General features: G+C 41.1%; 1 protein-coding gene across 1 annotated transcript in view; it reads right to left on the minus strand.

Moving 5' to 3' along the window:
* Window positions 1-16,720, minus strand: part of NSRP1 (nuclear speckle splicing regulatory protein 1) — a 41,126-nt gene extending 24,406 nt beyond the window's left edge. Inside the window, exons 1-2 of the mRNA XM_041000234.1 lie at window positions 16,633-16,720; window positions 15,370-15,463 (exon numbers count right to left, since the gene is read on the minus strand). Of these exons, the coding sequence (XP_040856168.1) occupies window positions 15,370-15,463; window positions 16,633-16,652 (114 nt within the window). The 5' untranslated portion in view covers window positions 16,653-16,720. The remainder of the gene's footprint in view (window positions 1-15,369; window positions 15,464-16,632) is intronic.
* Between the last annotated feature and the right edge of the window lie 2,698 nt (window positions 16,721-19,418).

The raw sequence follows: 19,418 nt of genomic DNA on the forward strand, positions 1-19,418 counted from the left end.
TGTGGTCATTTGGAGCAATACAACAGCACTTTGCTTTTCAAATAAAGATTGCTTTTAAATAAAAGGATATGAACATAAAAAAGATTAAGTTTACACCAAAAAGACTGATAGATTTGCAGAGTAACAAAAATAAAAATAAGCAAAAATCTACCCAATGTAGGGTGAATCAACAGAAAGCAAAATAATAAAATCAAAAGCTGGTTCTTTCAAAAGAAAAATGAGGAGACCCAAGTAATGAACAAAAGATTTTAAAATGCTACTATGAACAATTTGCTAATAATCTGAAAATTTAGGCAGAATGCATTTTCATAAAACTAGTTAAACAACTTCCATAGACTCTTAGTACAGCTGACTGTACCAAAAATTTCAAAAGAAAATAATCCCCATATTTGATAAACTGGTCCAGTTGGTAGAAATCCAAAGTGAAAACTTATTTTGCTAGCCTGCATTGCAAAATAAATTTTAGAATAAATACAAACATAAGTATAAAAAAGTATGGAAGAATAAGTATTTCATCCTTTGCTTTCTAAATTTTGTTTCCATTTAAAGATGTTTATTTGAAAGAGATGTTCTATCTGATGATTCACTTCCCAAATGTCTATTAACAGCCAGTGCTGGGCCAGGCTGAAATCAGGAGCCAGAACCTCTACTGGGTCTCCCAAGTGCATTATAAGAAGTCCAAATTCTTGGGCCATGATCTGCTACATTCCCAGGTGTATCAGTTGGGAGCTGCCACTCTAATTGGCATTGTGTGTATCCAAGAAGCAGTTTAAGCCACTGGGTCACAGGCTGGCCAGATCTTCTTAGATTCTCTATTTGTCTATTTGACACCTACTCCCCCCTCTAAGGAATGGTCAATTCTCAGAGAAAGTAAAGGGCTCACCCGGGAGCAGCTTTCACATATAAATGAGCCAATTCAGAGCCCATCCCACCTCCTGTATCCAGCATTAATACTCCAGAAAGCAACACTACTCTGCCTAGGGACCACACCAGAAAAAAAAAAAAACTTTTTTAAAGATTTATTGCAGAATTTTTTTTTTTTTTACACATAGAAGTATATTGCATCCGGTAAACCCAAATGGCAGTCAGAACTGTGACATCAGGCAAACCACCACCTTAAGCACTGGCATTCCATACTGACACTAGTTAGTGTTGTCCACTCAACTTCCAATCTAGTTCCCTGCTAATATGCCTGCTTTATGTGGTAATGTCTGAGACAAAAGGATATTGCAAAAAGGAGTACAACTAGGAAGGAAATATACAATATAGTGTAATTTAAGATTGTTCATAGGAAAGAGAGTATATTGTTCTGTCACATGTGGTGTAGGCTTAAATCCATGGGCGGGGATCAGCACCTGGTTGTCAATATTCTGTTACACCAGCCCAAAATGGTAGCAGTTATAAAATCAGTGAAAACATGTACTAGTAATAGTACCTCTTTCAATTATTCTTAATCATCAATTAAAGGAAAGAACAAGATTATTTATAAATACAACCTTGTCTTCAAAAGAAATATCACTAACAGTATAGGTATAACATTACAATAGTCAAAATTCTTGTAGTCTATGTTTGGGGCAAAATTTAATGAAATATGCTTGATAAATTTTCAAAAAAAAAACAAGCAATAGTTTGGCACCTCATATATAATCACAATGACCAAGTCAGGTGGGCAGCATCCCCAGTACAGACTTTATTAGAGTTCAGTTATAAATACACAATCTCTTGACACTGAAGATGTAGTTCTTGCAGATAAAGCTGAAAGGCAGGAAATGAATCTTCTTCCAAATGCTGCCTCTTATCTTTAAAGTAACCTCAAATTATTACTAAACTAATAAAGTAATTTTGTTTCAGAAAGTGATGTGATCTATTTTATTTTCAGCTTTTGATAAATCTAAGAGATGGAGGATTATTGCTTTTTGTCTGACCATACACAGTGAAACAACATGAAAATAAGAGTGAATACTTTCAGAAATGAATTTTGTTTTAAAATCAGTCAATATCAGAGCATGTTTATAATGATGTATAAGGTTCTGAAAAATAGAATTTGCTAATTTAGCAAATTTGAAAGTAAAAATGTTGCTATCTTTTAATTAGACATTATCAGTGAAACAGGATGAGTAAAAAGGGCATAATACAATTGCATGCAAACCAAATTCAATAATAAAAATAACAAATTTAGTAATCATGTAGGTATTATTACCTTATTTGCAGAACATGTCTTACATGACAGTTCTTAGCTAACAGCCACAATCCCAACTGCAGATCAAGAGTCAATTAAAAGATTGCACACAAAAAAGCCAGGATGACAAGTATGACTGTCAAACCAGAGTGGGATGTGGAGCACAGAGAACTCTCAGGCAGCGGTGATAAATAATTATTGCACGCACAGAAGACATTATTATTGCAGCAAGCTACCACTTACTGTATTTCTAGTATGTGTCACGTACTGTACTAGACACACTAACTCTAATCCTTGAAATACAAATTAAAAGTCAGTAATATTAGAGAGATTTAATACAGGAAATGAAATCAAGAGAGATTAAACAAACTGCCCAAGATCTTAAATCTAGGAAAGCAACTCAAAGTTCTCTTCCTTTCAAGTTAGCAAATTAAAACATGCTACAGCCTTCTCTTGTTCCTAGGCCAAACTTGATGACAGGCATAAACCTTCTCATCAGGCTAGAAAACAAGGAGTGCCCTTTGTGGACTGGAAACCTGAGGCAGAAAAACGATCCACAGAGGTGGAGGGACTATAAAAAGAGGATGGTTCCAAGGAACATGTTCTGAAGTACAAGGCACAAAGAGGAAAAGAAGGGTGGGTATATGGCGTAGTTTTAAAAAAAAGGGGGGCTTGGGATTTGGGGTGCCTGTATTTGGAGGGCCTGGCTCTGAGTTCCGGCTCTGGCCCCAATTCCAGGTTCATGCTGATGCACACCATGGGAGTCTATAGGCAATGGCCTGAGGTTGAGTCCTTGCCACCACTCTAGCAGATCCACACTGGATTCCCACTGGCTTTGGTGTGGCCCTGGGGGCATTTGGAGAACCACAACTAGCAGATAAAAGATCTCTGTCTCTGCCTTTCAAATAAATAGGCTAGTGCTGCTCACATCAGATTCTGTTTCAAGTTCATGTGTCTAGCCAAAGGTAGGCTCAAGGACTTGCCCCACCACACTAGTGGGAAATCAGGATGAAATTCCTCACTCCTGGCTTCAGCTTGGCCCAGATTTGGCTCCTGTGTCCATTTAAAGAGAGAAATGGAGGACATAAATGTTCAAGTTCTCGTTCTTGGAAGCTCTCCTGGCCCCCTTTCCTATTCTGTCGCTCTTTCAAACAAATGCATCTTCAAAAAAAATTTTAAGATAAAACAAATTAATTGGGAATTCTGAATTACCAGCAGCACCCAGGTGGTTCATTACACGTTATCTTTTTTGGGAAAGGAAACTAACAGACATTTAACTTCTGTTCTTGTAATTACACGGTGCCTGGGATGGAATCCTCCTATTGCTTCTGATTCAGGTTTTTTTGCTAACATACTTGGTGATGGCCCATCACTCTAGGTGACGGCACCAGATGAGTGGTTTTTCACTAATGCACCTGGGTGGCACCAAGAGATGGTTCTGCCACTCATCTGTGAGATCTGGATGGAGTCTCACTGTTGCAGCAATTCAGAAAGTGAACCAGAAGATGGAAGTTTTCCATCTATCCTCTGTCACTCTTTCAAATAAATATCTTTTTTTAAAAAAGTATCCTTGGCCTGGCGGAGTAGCCTAGTGGCTAAGATCCTCGCCTTGAATGCGCTTGGATCCCATATTGGTGCTGGTTCTGATCCCAGCTGCTCCACTTTCCATCCAGCTCCCTGCTTGTGGCCTGGGAAAGCAGTGGAGGATGGCCCAGGGCCTTGGGATCCTGCACCCATGTGGGAGACCCAGAAGAGGCTTCTGGCTCCTGGCTTCAGATTGTCTCAGCTCCAGCCATTACGGTCACTTGGGGAGTGAACCATCAGACGGAAGATCTTCCTCTCTCTCCTCCTCTCTGTATATCTGACTTTCCAATAAAAACAAATCTTTAAAAACAAAAAGATTTAGGAAAGATTATGTCTATGGTCTTCATCTGAAAAAGGTTATTTACCATGAACCTGAAATGAATAGCATACCTAATGAAATCAGGAGTATTTTTTTTAAAGATTTATTTATTTTTATTGGAAAGGCATATCTAGAGAGGAAGACTTCCCATCCACCTGCTCACTCCCCAAGTGACCACAACAGCTGGAACTGAGCTGATCTGAAGCCAGGAACCAGGAGTGTCTTCTGGGTCTCCCACATGGGTGCAGGTTCCCAAGGCTTTAGGCCGTCCTCTATTGATTTCCCAGGCCACAAGCAAGGAGCTGGATGGGAAGTGGAAAAGCCAAGATCAAACCAGTACCCATACGGTATCTCAGCAGTTGCAAGGTGAGGACTTCAGTCACTACACTATCATGCTGGGCCCATTAATATTTTCATAAGGTCAGAATCAAGGCAATAATGCTTTTAGCTGTATTTCAGCGGCACTGAGCAAGGGATCAATTAAGCATCTGTTATGCGAACGAATAGATGAATGGATGGTGACATGAAGACAAAGATGTTCCTCCTAAAAGATAACCTAGCAAACAAATCAGAGAAAAAAGTATTTGATACTACAGGAAATTTCTAGGAAACAAAAGATAAATATATAAGAAAGGAACAATATATTCCAGGAAAAGTTCAGAATTATTTGCACCAAAACACAGAGTTTAAAGGACATAAATAAACCTGATCCAGTAGTCTCAGGCCATTAAGAAAAACATTTAGAACTGTGATTAAAACAAACCAGCATTGAATTTCTCAACAATAGAAGAGAAAATGACCTGTGATTATGGGTATTGAAATATATCTTTATTTGGAAAATATACCATCAAGTAAATATTTAACTAAGAAAAATAACAGGCAAGCAGCCTTTCAACAATCAAGGATTTGGAAAATAGAGTACATGTTGAACAACCACAATTAAGCCAAACACCTTAGACCTAAAGAAGTGGCAGGATTACTGGAGCACATCATCACAGAAATACAAAGAGGATTTAACTTCAGAAAATTAATTATTAGATTCCACAAATCATTAAAATACTTTCATGATAAAAAATGTTTAACTCAAACTTGGGGCAGACATCATACTTGAAATTTTGTAAGCTACTTCCATTAAATATGACAAGAATGTTTCTATCACTCTCGTTATTGTAGCTTCAAATCATTAAACAGAGAAGCACAATGAAAAGAATGCCACGAAATAAAAGAACTGAGACAAAATCTGACTACAAGCTATGTAATTATCTACATAAAGTGGCCAAATTATTAGAACCATATACATGCTAGAATTAACAAAAGGTGACAGAGAAAAGAAAGAGAAAAGCATTCATACTTTGTAATAACAAACCAGAATACAACGAGGACTGGTGTGGTGGCATAGCATTCTAATCCTCTATGTTGGCATCCCACGGAGGCACTGATCCTGGCCACTCCAGTTCTAATCCAGCTCCCTGCTAATGTGCCTGGGAAAGCAGCACAGGAAGACCCAAGTGGTTAGGGCCCTGCCACTCATGTAGGAGACCTGGAAGAAGCTCCTGGTTCCCAGTTTCCAACCAGGTCAACTCTGGTCATTTTGATCATCTGGGGAGTGAACCAATGGATGGAAGATGGCTATATTTCTCCTCTCTGACTTAAGTAAAAAAAAAAACAAAATTACATATATAAAAAATTATATGTGTATATGTATATACATTTGTATATACATATGTATATGTATGTACATTTGTATATACATATACACATCTTTAAAAATTGTTAAAAATGCAATAATAACAAGGGTTCTAAGGTACTTAGAAATAAAACAACACCAAACCTGAGGGTGACCTCGATTAAAAAAAAAATATTAAATTGCTCTAACAATTTGCTAAAGAATAAAGAATAAACAGGACAGTTTTTATAAATGGAAAGTTTAAAATATTTCCAAAACACTATCCTACCCGTTAATTAATCCATAAAACTGAAACCAATTCCTATAAAAATCTGCAGCTGTTTTCTACATTGATAATCTTCTGTTTAAAAGATTAATTTTATTGGAAAGGCAAATTTACAAAGAGAAAGGAGATTCAAAGTAAAAGATCTTCCTTTCATTCACTTCTCAAGTGGCTAAAACAGCCAGAGCTAAGCCAATCCAAAGCCAGGAGCCAGGAGCTTCTGGATCTCCCAGGTGGGTGCAGGGTCCCAAGGCTTTGGGCTGTCCTCCGTGCTCTTCCAGGCCACAAGCAGGGAGCTGGATGGGAAGTGGGGCCACTGAGACATGAACTGGCACCCATATGGGATCACGGTGTATGCAAGGCGAGGACTTTAGCCACTACGTTACCTCGCTATGCCCATCATTATCATTATCAACAGTAGTTGCAAACATGACAGTAAAAAATGACAGTTGTTTTCCTAATGTCCCTCAGTTATCTCTAATTCTGCTATACCTGTCCACAAACCTGTACTAGCCATTTCTCTGCCAGGGTTTTAATGTTTTTCTTCACTCTCTGTAGATCATGAAAATTAATGTTCAATCTGAATATTACTTTTGAATCTCTGTCACACGCATACAAAAATTAAGTTTGTAATTTTATCTATTTAGTTCAACTTAACACTTTGTTTCAAAGAGGTCAAACAGCTAGATAGCATCCAAAGCAACAATTTTTTTTAGAAGTTATTTTTTTTAATAATCTTACTTAATTGATTAGGGTACAAAGGGTCAAAGGCTACAGGGTGAAAGTGGGTAATACCATAGTTTCCACACTATATTATCATTTTTCCTGTATCTGGAGTTAGGGGAGTTACAAAGGGAAAAGCCCCACCCAATCTCCCACCCATCCCCGATGCCCAACGGGAGGCACATTCCGAGGGTCCTGCTCAAGCAGTTTTGATAGTTCATCAGTTCTGGATTGCTGCCAATCTCACAGTTCCAATCGCAAAGAAATCTATTCAGAGTCCCCTGGCTGACAGTCTCTTCATGGTTGTGGTTCTAAGCTCAGCAGTTCAGCTGGAGGGATCTCCAAAGAAACTTCATCTGAGATGGTCACAGACCTGATTCTTGCATGAGTTTGCTAGTACAGGGTCAAAGCAACAATTTTCTTATCATCACATTTCCTCATGGCATATGAACTATGTTGGAAAATTGGATTTCACAAGCACACTACTGTCTAGAAATAAGCATTTTGATTGCCAAGACTGAGAAAAATTCACCATGTGCCGAAAAAATAACAAATATTTATCATAAGTGTTTCTTAAGTTTAATTTGTCATGCAATATCCAACTATCTCAGTCATCAACCAGCTTCTAATATGAGTGAAATATGTTTCCACAAGTGCTTTTGGGAATAGTTACATAGGTCAGGACCCACCAAGTTATAGGATATGGGCCAAATCTAACTCACATCTGTTTCTGTTGCTGAAATATTATTCACATTCATTACTCATGCTTATCATTTATATACTGTCTAAAAGCTACTTTCACACTGGGAATAAAATTAGTAGCTGATCTAAAAACCTTAAAACATTCACTACCTGGCTTTTTACAATACAAACAGCTAAAACAACTCAATAAATAAACTTATTCATACTTGGAAACCAGCCTAGACATTAAAATCTTATCTTGTGGAACTAGTTTCTTTGTACACTGTGGCATAACAGGTTAAGTCACAGCCTGCAAGGCAGATATCCCATTTGGGTGCTGGCTTGAGTTTCACTGGCCCACTTCTGATCCAGCTCCCCATTAACGCACCTCAGAAAGCAGTCAAAGTCAGTCCCAGTGTTTGGGTCACAGTCACCATGTGGAGAGCCAGATAAGCTTCTTGCTTTGGAATGGCCCAGCCCTGGCTGTTGCAGCTATCTGAGGAGTGAATCGGAGGAAGCAAGATCTCTCTGTGTCTCTCTAAATCTTAAAAAAATAATTATTCAACAGTGACAAGACATATATACAAACAATGTACAGCATAAGGTCTAAAAAGTTGAGTGCTTTAAGAAAGATAAAAAGCATTAGAAAATGAAAAACAGCATTTCCAGTGGAGAAAAAGCATCTTGAGCTGTATCATTCACACTGGAGTTTGATGGATGACTACAAACTTTTTTTTTTTACGATTCATTTATTTTTGCTGGCAAGCCACATATACAGAGAGGACGAAAGACAGAAAGGAAGAGCTTTCATCTGCTGATTCACTCCCCAAGTGGCCCCAACAGCCCGAGCTGAGTTGATCCGAAGCCAGGAGCCAGCAGCTTCTTCCTGGCTTCCCATTTGGGTGCAGGGTCCCAAGGCCTTGGCTGTCCTCTTTCCCAGGCCACTTTTTAGCAGGGAGCTGGATGGGAAGAACCAGCACCCATATGGGATCCCAGCACATGAAATGTGAGGACTTTAGCCACTAGGCTACTACACTGGGCCCGGATGATTACAATCTTGACATGGAGATGAGGAGACTACTCTTTCTAAAGGAAAGTGGAGTCGTGAAAAACTCCAACCATGCTAGTGTACTCTGCAAGGAGCAGCAGTTAGGAGAAAGTGATAATAAACATGGTGAGGTCAGAGAACGGGGATGGCTTTCAATTAGGCCTAACAAATTACATTTAAAATACAATTAGCTCCAGAGCAAGGGAGCAACCGTGGTTAGAACTGTGCTTTTAGGTATATTAATCTGACAACTGTATTTGAAGCGTATTTAAAGGGGAGCAAGGAAATTAAAATCATTAACATAACTCCAGAGATGAAAGGGACGTGGTTAAAAACAAGACTGAAAAAGAGTGGATGAGCTGGAAAAAATGGAACATTAATGTGGTAGCAAAGCCTCCCCAACAGTTAGGATTTGCCAGCAGCTAACAGAATTCACCTTCTTACTCATGAGCTGAAAACTCCCTCCCCTTGCTACCCTTCCACCTTTGTCCCAAATGGTAATTCCTAATCAGTTCTGATAGTTTCAAAAGCAGCTACTCAATAATTATAAGTGCTGGACTCCATCGCTTTTCCACTTTTAAAGTGACCCTGAAAATAAGCAGATAATCAAAGACAATCTGTGTGCTAGGGCCCCCTCTACTGGACCACTGCAGAAAAACCAGGATCTTGAGAGACCTAACTGTTCCTGCTGAATTGCAAAGAATTGCAGCTTTGCTTGCAACAGCCCCTCTCCAAGCGTATCAAATGCTCTAGGAGAGCAATCAAAAGGTACATTTTCCAAAGTACTCAGTTTTACTTGTTGCCTAATTTGTTGACTAGCTGTCCAAAAAAAGATTTTAATAATAATTTACTATTTAATATATATTAGTTAATATACACTAAACCTTCACAAATATATAAATAGTATATTAATATATTATTCACATACAGCTGAACACTAAAAAAATGTTCTTCTGGGGACTAGACTTCATTCTTTTGTGCATATCAGTCTAATGGAAGTGAGAACACAAGCCCACACAAAAACCTATATGCAAACATTCCTAGCAGCATTATTTATAATAGCCAGAAACTGGAGACACAAATGTCCAGTAGGTGACGAATGGATAAGTCATATGTGGTACCTACATAAATGGGACGTTATTCTGTAATCAAAGTACTGATGCACGTTATAACCTTGAGAATCACACTAAGCCAATGGCCCCCTACTGCATGATTCTCTTTACTTACTGAATGAAACACAACGCACACTGACAGTCCCCAGGGTTGAGGGGTATGAGAACATGGAATGAATAATAATGGCACACATTTCTATCTGGGTTATAAAAACATTCTAAAATTAGATAGTTCCACAACTTTTCAAATTGTACACCTTAAAATGAAGAATATATGCTATGCAATTTAGAGCTCAGCTTTTTTTTTTTTTTAAAGTTTATTCACTGGGCCCAGCGCGGTGGCGCAAATGGTTAAGGTCCTCGCCTTGCACGCCCGGGATCCCATATGGGCACCGGTTCTAATCCCGGCAGCCCTGCTTCTCCTCCAGCTCCCTGCCTGTGGCCCGGGAAAGCAGTCGAGGACAGCCCAAAGCCTTTGGGAACCTGCACCCGCGTGGGAGACCCGGAAGAGGCTCCTGGCTTCGGATCGGCATAGCATCAGCTGTTGCGCTCACTTGGGGAGTGAATCATCGGACGGAAGATCTTCCTCTCTGTCTCTCCTCCTGTCTGTATATCTGCCTTTCCAATAAAAATAAAATCTTAAAAAAAAAAAAAAAGTTTATTCATCTGAGAGAGTCACAGTGACAGAGAGGAGAGATGGAGGGAGAGATCTTCCATCCGTCAGTTCATGCCCCAGATGGTTACCCAGGCCAGGGCTATCAGGAGACCCGGACTGAGCGCTTGGTTACTGGTTCTGGCCTGGTCCACCCCTGGCTACCACAGGCATTTGAGAGATGAACCAGTCAATGGAAGATGGATGTGTCTCTTTCTGCTTTCAAATAAATACAATAACTCATTTATAAATATATTTTTAAGTTGTAAATAAATATCAAAAGGCATTTGTTTTTCTACCTTACTGTAAAACACAGAATTTATGCATCCAATTTCTCCTTCCTCTTGTATTAACCTTCTTAGCTACCCACAAAAGAAAACATTTTTAATGATTTCCTTTTATTTGAGAGACAGATCTATGAAGAGGACAGAGAGCTCCTCCACCTGCTGGTTCACTACCCAGTGGCCACAAGGGCTTGGGAACTGGGCTGTTTTCCACTGCCAGGCCATAAACAGGGAGCTGGATTGAGGTGGAGCAGCCAGGACATGAACTGCAGACTGAAGATTAGCTTGCTAAGCCACTGCACCAGCCCCAGAACAGGCAGTTTGAGTCATCATGCTTCTACTTACTCAATTTCATGGTTTATTTCTCTGTACCTCATATTTGACCTGGTTTATTCCCACTGATTTTGTCTTTATTAAGGTCTTCATCTCTCACCTGAACTACTATAGAGCCCTTCTAACAGAAACCTTGGTCTTCATTTCTCATTTCTTCCTGTTTATGTTTCACAACTCAAGTTCCTTCCCAGGACAAAAGTGTGATCACATTTCTGAACTCAAAAGCTACTCACAAATATAAACCACCAGTAAAATCTACAACTTTTCCCTTAACTCCCTCCTTGAGTCACATTATTCCATGAAAATTGCCTTGTATTTTTACTATATTATTCACTATTCTCTCCCAACCCAATTTTTTATTCATTTTAACACAACCTTAAATGCTGTGTAAATGCCTATTCCTACAGAAAAGTGAATCACTTTATCTTTCACATTTCATTTACATTTTCTAACTATTATTCAAACAGGATGGAGGAGTGTTTGGAGCAGGACTAGTGCAAACCCAGGAACCTGTAACCCCATCCTGGTTTTCTACATAGGCTACTTGGGCCATCAGCTGCTTTCCAGGTGAATCAACAGAGAGCTGGATAGCAAGCAAAGCAACCAGGACTCAAACCAAAGTTGCAGGCTGCCTTCTAGCCGGCTGCACTACATGCTGCCACTGGTCCTCCTCATGCTTCAGTCCACTCCACTTCCAATCCAGCTCTCTAAGGGACCCGGGAAAGCAGCGGAGGACGGCCTAAGTACCTGCAATTCTTCTCAGCAGTCCAGGAAGGGATTCCTGGTTCCTCGCTTCAATCTGGCACAGATGTGGCTACTATGGCTGTTTAGGGAATGAACCAGCAGACAGAAAATGGATCTCTGTTGCTCTACATTCCCAATAAGTAAAATCTTACACACACACACACACACACACACACACACACACACACACACAGAGTGAATGGAAAAGGTACAGATTTACGGTCAAAGAGGCCTGTGTTCAAATCCAAATGTTGCCACTTATTACCTGCATGGCCCTGGATAAATTAATTAACCTTGGATAAATTAATTAACCAAGGAAATTATAAACAATTTCCTTGTCTATAAAATGAGAATAACAATAACCTATTACAGGATAATCATAAAGATCAAATGAAGTGCAAAGGGCACACAGGAATCCTCAGAAGTATTTCCTTTCCAAATTTCAGTCTTCATTATATTAACATTTACAAGTCTGTCTATTTCAGTAAACTACACATTGGTTCAAAGCAACACTGCATACTCATTCCTTAACTTACGACAGACTTGTCTAGGTGAACCTATCAAGCTAAGTTGAAAACATTTTAATTCAAAAATGTATTTAACAAAGGAAACAAACAAGAGTGAACAGAATCTCCAGAATGAGAGAAAATATTTGCCAACTATGTATCTGATAAGGGATTAATATTAGGAACATGGATGGAACAACTCAACAAAAAAATCTGATTACAAATGAGAATTGGGCCCGGTGCCATGGCCTAGTGGTTAAGGTCCTCACCTTGAGCATGCCAAGATCTCACATGGGCACCGGTTCTAATCCCAGCAGCCCCGCTTCCCATCCAGCTCCCTGCCTATGTCCTGGGAAAGCAGTCGAGGACGGCCTAAAGCCTTGGGACCCTGCACCCATGTGGGAGACCCGGAGGAAGTCCCTGGCGCCTGGCTCTGGATCATCTCAGCTCCAGCCGTTGCGGCCATTTGAGGAGTGAATCATCAGTCAGAAAATCTTCCTCTCTGTATCCCCTCCTTTATATATATATCTGGCTTTGCAATAAAAATAAGTATTTTTTTAAATGGGGAATAAACACAATACACATTTCTCAAAAACATGTTAGGTGGTCAGCAGGTTGTAAAAACATGCACAGTATCATTTATCATGAGGGAAATGCAAGACAATGTCAATCACCCTTATTAGAATGGCTGATACTAGAAAGCAAAAGATAAGTGCTGGTCAAACAAAACTATTCACACAGCTGGTGAGCATGTAAACTAGTACAGCTACTATGGAAAACAGTATAAAGAAAAACTATATATGTGTGTATATTTATATATCCAAAGGAAATGAAGCAGTACATCGAAGAGGTGTCATTGTTCTTGTACTTAGTGCGGCACTGTCCACAACAGCAAAGATAAACAAGAAGCTAACGCGTGAACACATACAGAAAATGGAACCCTGTTCATGCTGCTACCCAGCAACGAGGAAACACCGAACCACATCACAAATCACCAGCTCAGGTAAACACCAAGACCCCAAGATATCCACTGCACAGTTCCAGTGAGAGCTGAACACTTCACAACATCCTAACCGTCCGTATACAGTCCCCGAAAGACTGTGCTAGGAGGCTACTACAGAGGATAAAACATACAGGCCACGACGACAGACTGATCAACTCTTAGCCTTAGCCAGGTATTACATATTGACAAAAACAAAATATTTTGGGAAAGTAATTCAAGAGTTGTAACTGGTACCTTCCCCAACACCTTATCCGAAATTAATGTAGTTGGCTACACAGAAGTAGGAACTTCATCAGTGACTTTAATTTTTCTTATGAACAATTAGTCTTAAATTTTAAAAAAGAGGTAAAAACAAAACTGAAAAACGTCAAGCCACTCTTAAGGAAAAATATCTACTTTAAGAAAAATAGGATTTGGGGCCAACATTGTGACTCAACCTCCACCTTCAAGCACCAGCATCCCATATGGGCCCAAGTTTGTGTCCTGGCTGCGTCACTTCCCATCCAGCTCCCTGCCTGAGGCCTGGGAAAGCAGTGAATGGCCCAAAGCCTTGGGACCCAACAGCAGCATGTGAGAGACCCGAAGCAGCTCCTAATTCCTGGCTTAAGATCAGCTCAGCTTTGGTCATTGTGGCCATTAGGGAAGTGAACCAGAAGGAAGATCTTTCTCTGTCCTTCTCTCTGTAAACCTTTCCAATAAATATAAATAAAATTTTAAAGAAAACATGATTCTACAACCAGATCAGATTGATAGTATGCACGATCTTTTTCATAAGAACTTCTACAAAGAGTAAAACTAATCTCCCTAAGAGAATGCATGGGCAATTATTTTTGCCTAGGGGAAGACCCAGAAGCACCTTCAGGGCAAAAAGGTTCTCTACACCAAGATGAGGACCAAGATGTCTGTCACCAATCAGCAACCTATACACTCAGCATCTATAAGTTTTATTTTATGCAAATAATATCTAATTTTTAAAGCCCTATAAAGCCAATTTCATCAAAAGTAAAGAAATATCAAATACATGCAATTACTTGCCTAGCTATTACAAGTACCTCCGATCCAAAATGTTTGGAACGAAAAGTTCAGATTTTAAGTTTCATATTTTGGCATACATAATGAGTTTTGAGGACAGAATCCAAGACTAAACAAAAAACTCGTGTATTTTATACATACTTTGCACACCCAGTCTAAGGGTACTTTGTACAGTACTTATAATGCACCTGTTCCACCTATGGCTCGTCACATGAGGTCAGATGTGGAATTTTCCACTTGTGAAGTCATGTTGGTACTTAAAAACCTTTGCATTTGGGAGCATTTGGAATTTTGGATTTGGGGTGCTGAACCTGTAGATAATCAGTAAAAACTTCCATAAAAGAGAAGCTCCTTTCCTGTCACAGAAGAGGTAGTACCAGGGAAATTGGTAGGAAAGGCAATTGGTACTGGGATGTGTGGAAAGTCATGAGTGGGTTCCCCCTTTGTCTCTCTTCTTCCCTCAGAAACAAGAAGAAACAGTACATCTGAAAGCAATGAGTATACCCAATTTTCCCTACACCTACATCACTCCCACCTGATCCACCATGTAATCATTCTAAAAAATAAAATTCATTAAAAAAACTTTTTTAGAAAGTCTGAAGTGTTAGATACGCTCATAGTTGGGTTTGTCGCTGCTCTAAACTGGGGGTGGGGTGGGGTGGGGTGGAGTGTAGATTTCATAGGAAACACTGTTTTGGTTGCCAAGATAGAAAACATTCATAGTAGGTATTATTGGAGGACCCTCTACGGTAACTTGTCCACAACCATCATGACCGTTGTCATTACTCAGCAACTTCAGCACAAGCCGAAGTAACAGAAGGCAGGCCCCTGAGAAGGGCGCAAGCGCCATCCCGCAGCACGGTTAACAAAGCTGGAACCTAACAAAGCTGGAACCGTGTGGCTAGTAACAACTTCTAACGAAACTAGGCACATCCTAATAGATAATTTTCTAGGAATCTTAACACCAATAATTTTCTTGCATTAATTTTAGTTCTGTGAAAAAACAGCAACTGATTCAATGTAACTGAAATTCAGAGCTTTAAAAAACTATATATAAAAACCAGCAGAGTTTTTCTTTAAACTCTCCTTTTGTTATTTCTCTAAATGATACTCTATAAACACTGCAAGAAGGCAAGAACATACACACAAAGTCATTTTTTGTTGTTTTTTTTACAATTCACATTCCCAACAATGCAGGAGTTAAGCGTAAATTCCCTTACCTCCTCGTCCTCATCAGAATCATTTCCAAACACTGAAGGTTTTTGTAGAACGGGGTGCAACTGCTGTGTTTTCTTTGGCAAAATAAGCCCATACCTGCATTTTTTTTTTTCGAAACAGAGATTATACCATGAAGTGTTATTTACAACAAAATTAAAAACCATACTGCCTGTTCCAGGGGAAGCTGCCAAAGTGAGACGGGCTACACTCAACCAGCTGTTTGATTTGCAACGAGCTTACATTCACTACATCACAGGTTTTCATAATTACCCCTGTGATTTCGGGTATAGGCCCGGCTCATTTTCATCAAAGAATGAGCGAAGAGTTGAGAAATGTTATAGATGGTCAGTAAGCGTTTTACAAAAACACGGCAGTGCAAAAACTCAGTTCATGTTGTGAAAAATCCTGTGGTTGGACTTCTCAAGAAAATGGCCAGCTCGCCCCACGCCTCCCGGCTGTGCTGTTACTTTTTAAGAAGTTACTGAATAATGTAATCGAAAAGCAAGGGGGGAGGCGGAGTTCATCTAAGAAACCCACATCATCCTGACAAGTTCCAGTTATCTTTCTTTAGGCTCACCTGCCTTGGAACACCTGCCCCACGCCCCCACCCCATTTTCCTGCATTAGGCTCACTTGGGAACACCTGACCCAAGCCCGAACCCCATTCCCCCATTAGGCTCAGCTGTCTTGTGTGGGGACACCTGACCCTCGCCCACAGCCCCGACTCCCCCAAGTCTCCCTTGGTGTCTATGAAGAGCGAAAAGCCGCGTCCTAAGTAAGGGTTACACGCCAAAGCATCGCCCCCACGGACGTACGGCCCAATCCTGCGTGCCGACCCTGGCGTCCGAGGCCCTGCCAGGGGCAAGGTCCCCTCAGGGAAGCCGGGAACATTCTCTTCCCCCAACCATCCCCCACCACCATCCCGAGCGCAGCCAAGCGGGGAGAAACTCAAGCGCGGGGTAGGAAGCAAGACTGAGGGGCCTCAGACCGAGCTTTGGGAAGATAGAAAAGTCTCGCTCTCTGCCCCTCAGCCTCACTTCCTGTATTTCCTCACAAGTTTCTCTCCCTCTCAAACTTGGGGCTGCCAGCCTGGAACATCTCTGGGGGAGGGGATATGTGCCTCAAAACTCCTCGGGGTTTCCCGTCTTTAATGAGGACGACACAGCCCCTTGACTTCGGCGCACTTTCACTCAGTTTAGAGCAGCGAGTGCCACAAACACGGTTCTCCTCAATGCTCCGTGCCCCGCCTGACTCCCCATCACTCACTGCCTGCCCGGAATCGCCATCTTGCTCCGCGGAACACCGGACGTGGCCGTCGCCGACGTGACGCTAACGCCGCGCCGGCACGTGAACTCTCGCGCGGTTTGGGGCGGCCCGGAAGCTGTGCGCGAGTTGTCTCGCCGGTCGGAGTCACTTTTCGCGTATCTCGGAGTCATTTTTCTCGCATTTTGGAAGCGCATTTCGGGCTGTCTGGGCAAAGCGGAATGAAAAAGGGAAAACATGATTCTGGGCCGGTGGTTAGCTCAGTGTGGGCCTGGACCGGCGGTGTCAGTCTGAGATGTTGGGGTTGCCAGTTCTTGAGCCCTACCCCAACCTGCGGAATTGGAACTAGGGAATGGTGCCTAACAATCTGAATTTTAGTAATTCTGATACTCAGATTTAGTGAAACCCTCTTGATTTTTGGCTTTCCTCTCTCTGAAGTGTTCAGTGTATGGATGACTAATTCAAGTCAATTATGTAGAAATGAACATCCATATGCCGATAGTGGCTCCCATAGGACTGAGTTGTTTCAGTTTTGTTGTTTTGAAACAGATTTTCCAAGGTTTAACCCATTCCGCAAATGGCTGCAACAGCCAGAATTGAGGACGGGCCAGGCAGAGACCAGAAACCTGGAGTCAGACAGGTAGGTGGCAGGGACCCAAGTACCTGGGACAGCACTTGCTGCCTCATAGTAACAAGGGGCTGGACTGGAAGTGGAAGTTGGTACCTAAATGTGGGATGTGAGAATCCTGGGCAGTGGTGTCATCCACTACACCATAACACACACCCCCAAGAAGTGTTTGTTTTTAGTAAGTTATTTTTTTTTTTATTGGAAAGTCAGACTTGTAGGGAGAAAGCTCTTGCACCCGCTGGTTCACTCCCCAAATGGCCACCATTGCTGGAGCTGAGCCGATCCACAGCCAAGAGCCAGGAGCCTCTTTCAGGTCTCCCACACAGGTGCATGGTCTCAAGGCTTTGTACTGTCCTCAACTGCTTTCCAGGCCAGAAACAGAGAGCAGAATGGGAAGAGGAAGGCCAACTGGCACCCATATAGGATTCGGGCACTTGCAACAAGGAAGATTAACTAACCAGTTGAGCCATCATGCTGGGTCCCACTTTATATATTTTAAATCCCATTACTACATAAGATTGTTGTGTCTTAGTTAATCGACCATTTTGCATTATGAAATAACTTATCAGCATAGTGTTTTTCCTTTGAAATCTGCTTGTATGGTACTAGAGCTATTTTAGTTTTCTTTTAACATTAACTCCAGGTGGCAGTAAAATATGTGTAGGAATGGAAAACAATTGTAGCTTGCCACATTGCTATATCCTAAATAGCATTGATAAAACACAATATTGACCTCGTTTAAGACCACGTAGTAACATTGGTGAAAGTTTGGATGGGAAGAAAGTGTGTGTGCTTGTGTGCCTGTTGAGAAAGGATTCACATCATTACATTGCATTTGGGGAAAAAAAAATCACATTATTTAGCAACACAAAGTTTCAAAACTATAGCCAAAGTAGGGGCAGGCAAACCTTTTCTGCAAGTAACCAAGTATTTTAGACTCTGTGGGCATCTCATCTCTGTCGGTTACTCTTCTCTACCTGTGTAGTGTGAAAGCAACCACGGATGATATGGGATGGGCTGTTGCAGGCTAATTTTATTTAACAGAATGAGCAGCTATCTAGATTTGACTGTTACCAGCTCCTGAGCCAAAAGAACTGAATTGATTTACTAACCAGGAAGATATGGATGCGGCTGGGGCTGGGAGTCACGTTGGTCTCAGCATATCTGCTGCTGCTTTCCCAGGCTCGTTAGCGGGTCCAGTCCCAGTGCTTTTTTGGGATGTATGTGTCTTAGCAGCTTAACCACAGTACCACAATGTTGTACCCTCTAATTGCCATCTTAGCCAATAAGCTAAATATTCACCAAAGGAGGATAGATTTTTACTTGAATTATGGTTAAACAAATTCAACCCATCTAGCGTGTTGATTGGTTGATTATAAAGTAGCTTCTGAAAGCCTGATTGCATGGTCATTAGTAACTTCAGAACGTGTTCGATGTCTAGGTCCATCCTGATTCGGGGTGGCTGTTTGTAGCCCTCATGGACATCTCATTCACTTTAATGTGTTGAAATTTATTTTCATTTCATTGGAGAAACAGGCAGAAAAAGAGAGAAGAGAGATCTATCCACAGGTTCATTCCCCAAATGCAGCTGGGCCAATCCCAAGAGCCCCCAGAATTCCATCCAAGTCTCCCAGGTGGTAGGTAGGAACCCAAGAACTTGAGACAACAGGAAGCTGGCTCAGTGGAGGAGCCAGAACAGGAACCAGGTACTGTGAATGAGGTGTATGTGTCCCAGGCAGCGTCCTGAGCAGTGTCCAAACTCACACTCCTTGAATCTGTCTTCTCATTTGTGAATAGAGGCAGCATCTGGACCACTAACCTTGTAGATTGTTGGGAGGATCAACAGTGTGAAAACAGTTTAAACAAGTTCAAGTGCCATGCAAATGCATATTTGTTATTAAGCTGGAAACCATTTAGTTAACTTGATTCCCATGCACTGGTTAAAAACACAGCATTTGGCCAAATCTTTCCATGCTACTTAAAATGCCACTTGTATTCACAGAGAGCTCTTCCGTATGCTAGCTCTGAAGCCATTAGGTTATGTGGCTATCAGTTTAATATCTTCAAGAACATTGTTTCTAGAAATGTCCCAAATGTGCTAAAACTCCTCTTCCAAACATGAAGCAGGCTCATAGGTTAGCAGTGGGTAGGGGATCGTGAA

This window comes from Ochotona curzoniae, unplaced genomic scaffold (genome assembly GCF_017591425.1).
Source record: "Ochotona curzoniae isolate NIBS_2020 unplaced genomic scaffold, NIBS_Ocur_1.0 scaffold_2453, whole genome shotgun sequence".
In the NCBI taxonomy this organism is placed as follows: Eukaryota; Metazoa; Chordata; class Mammalia; order Lagomorpha; family Ochotonidae; genus Ochotona; species Ochotona curzoniae.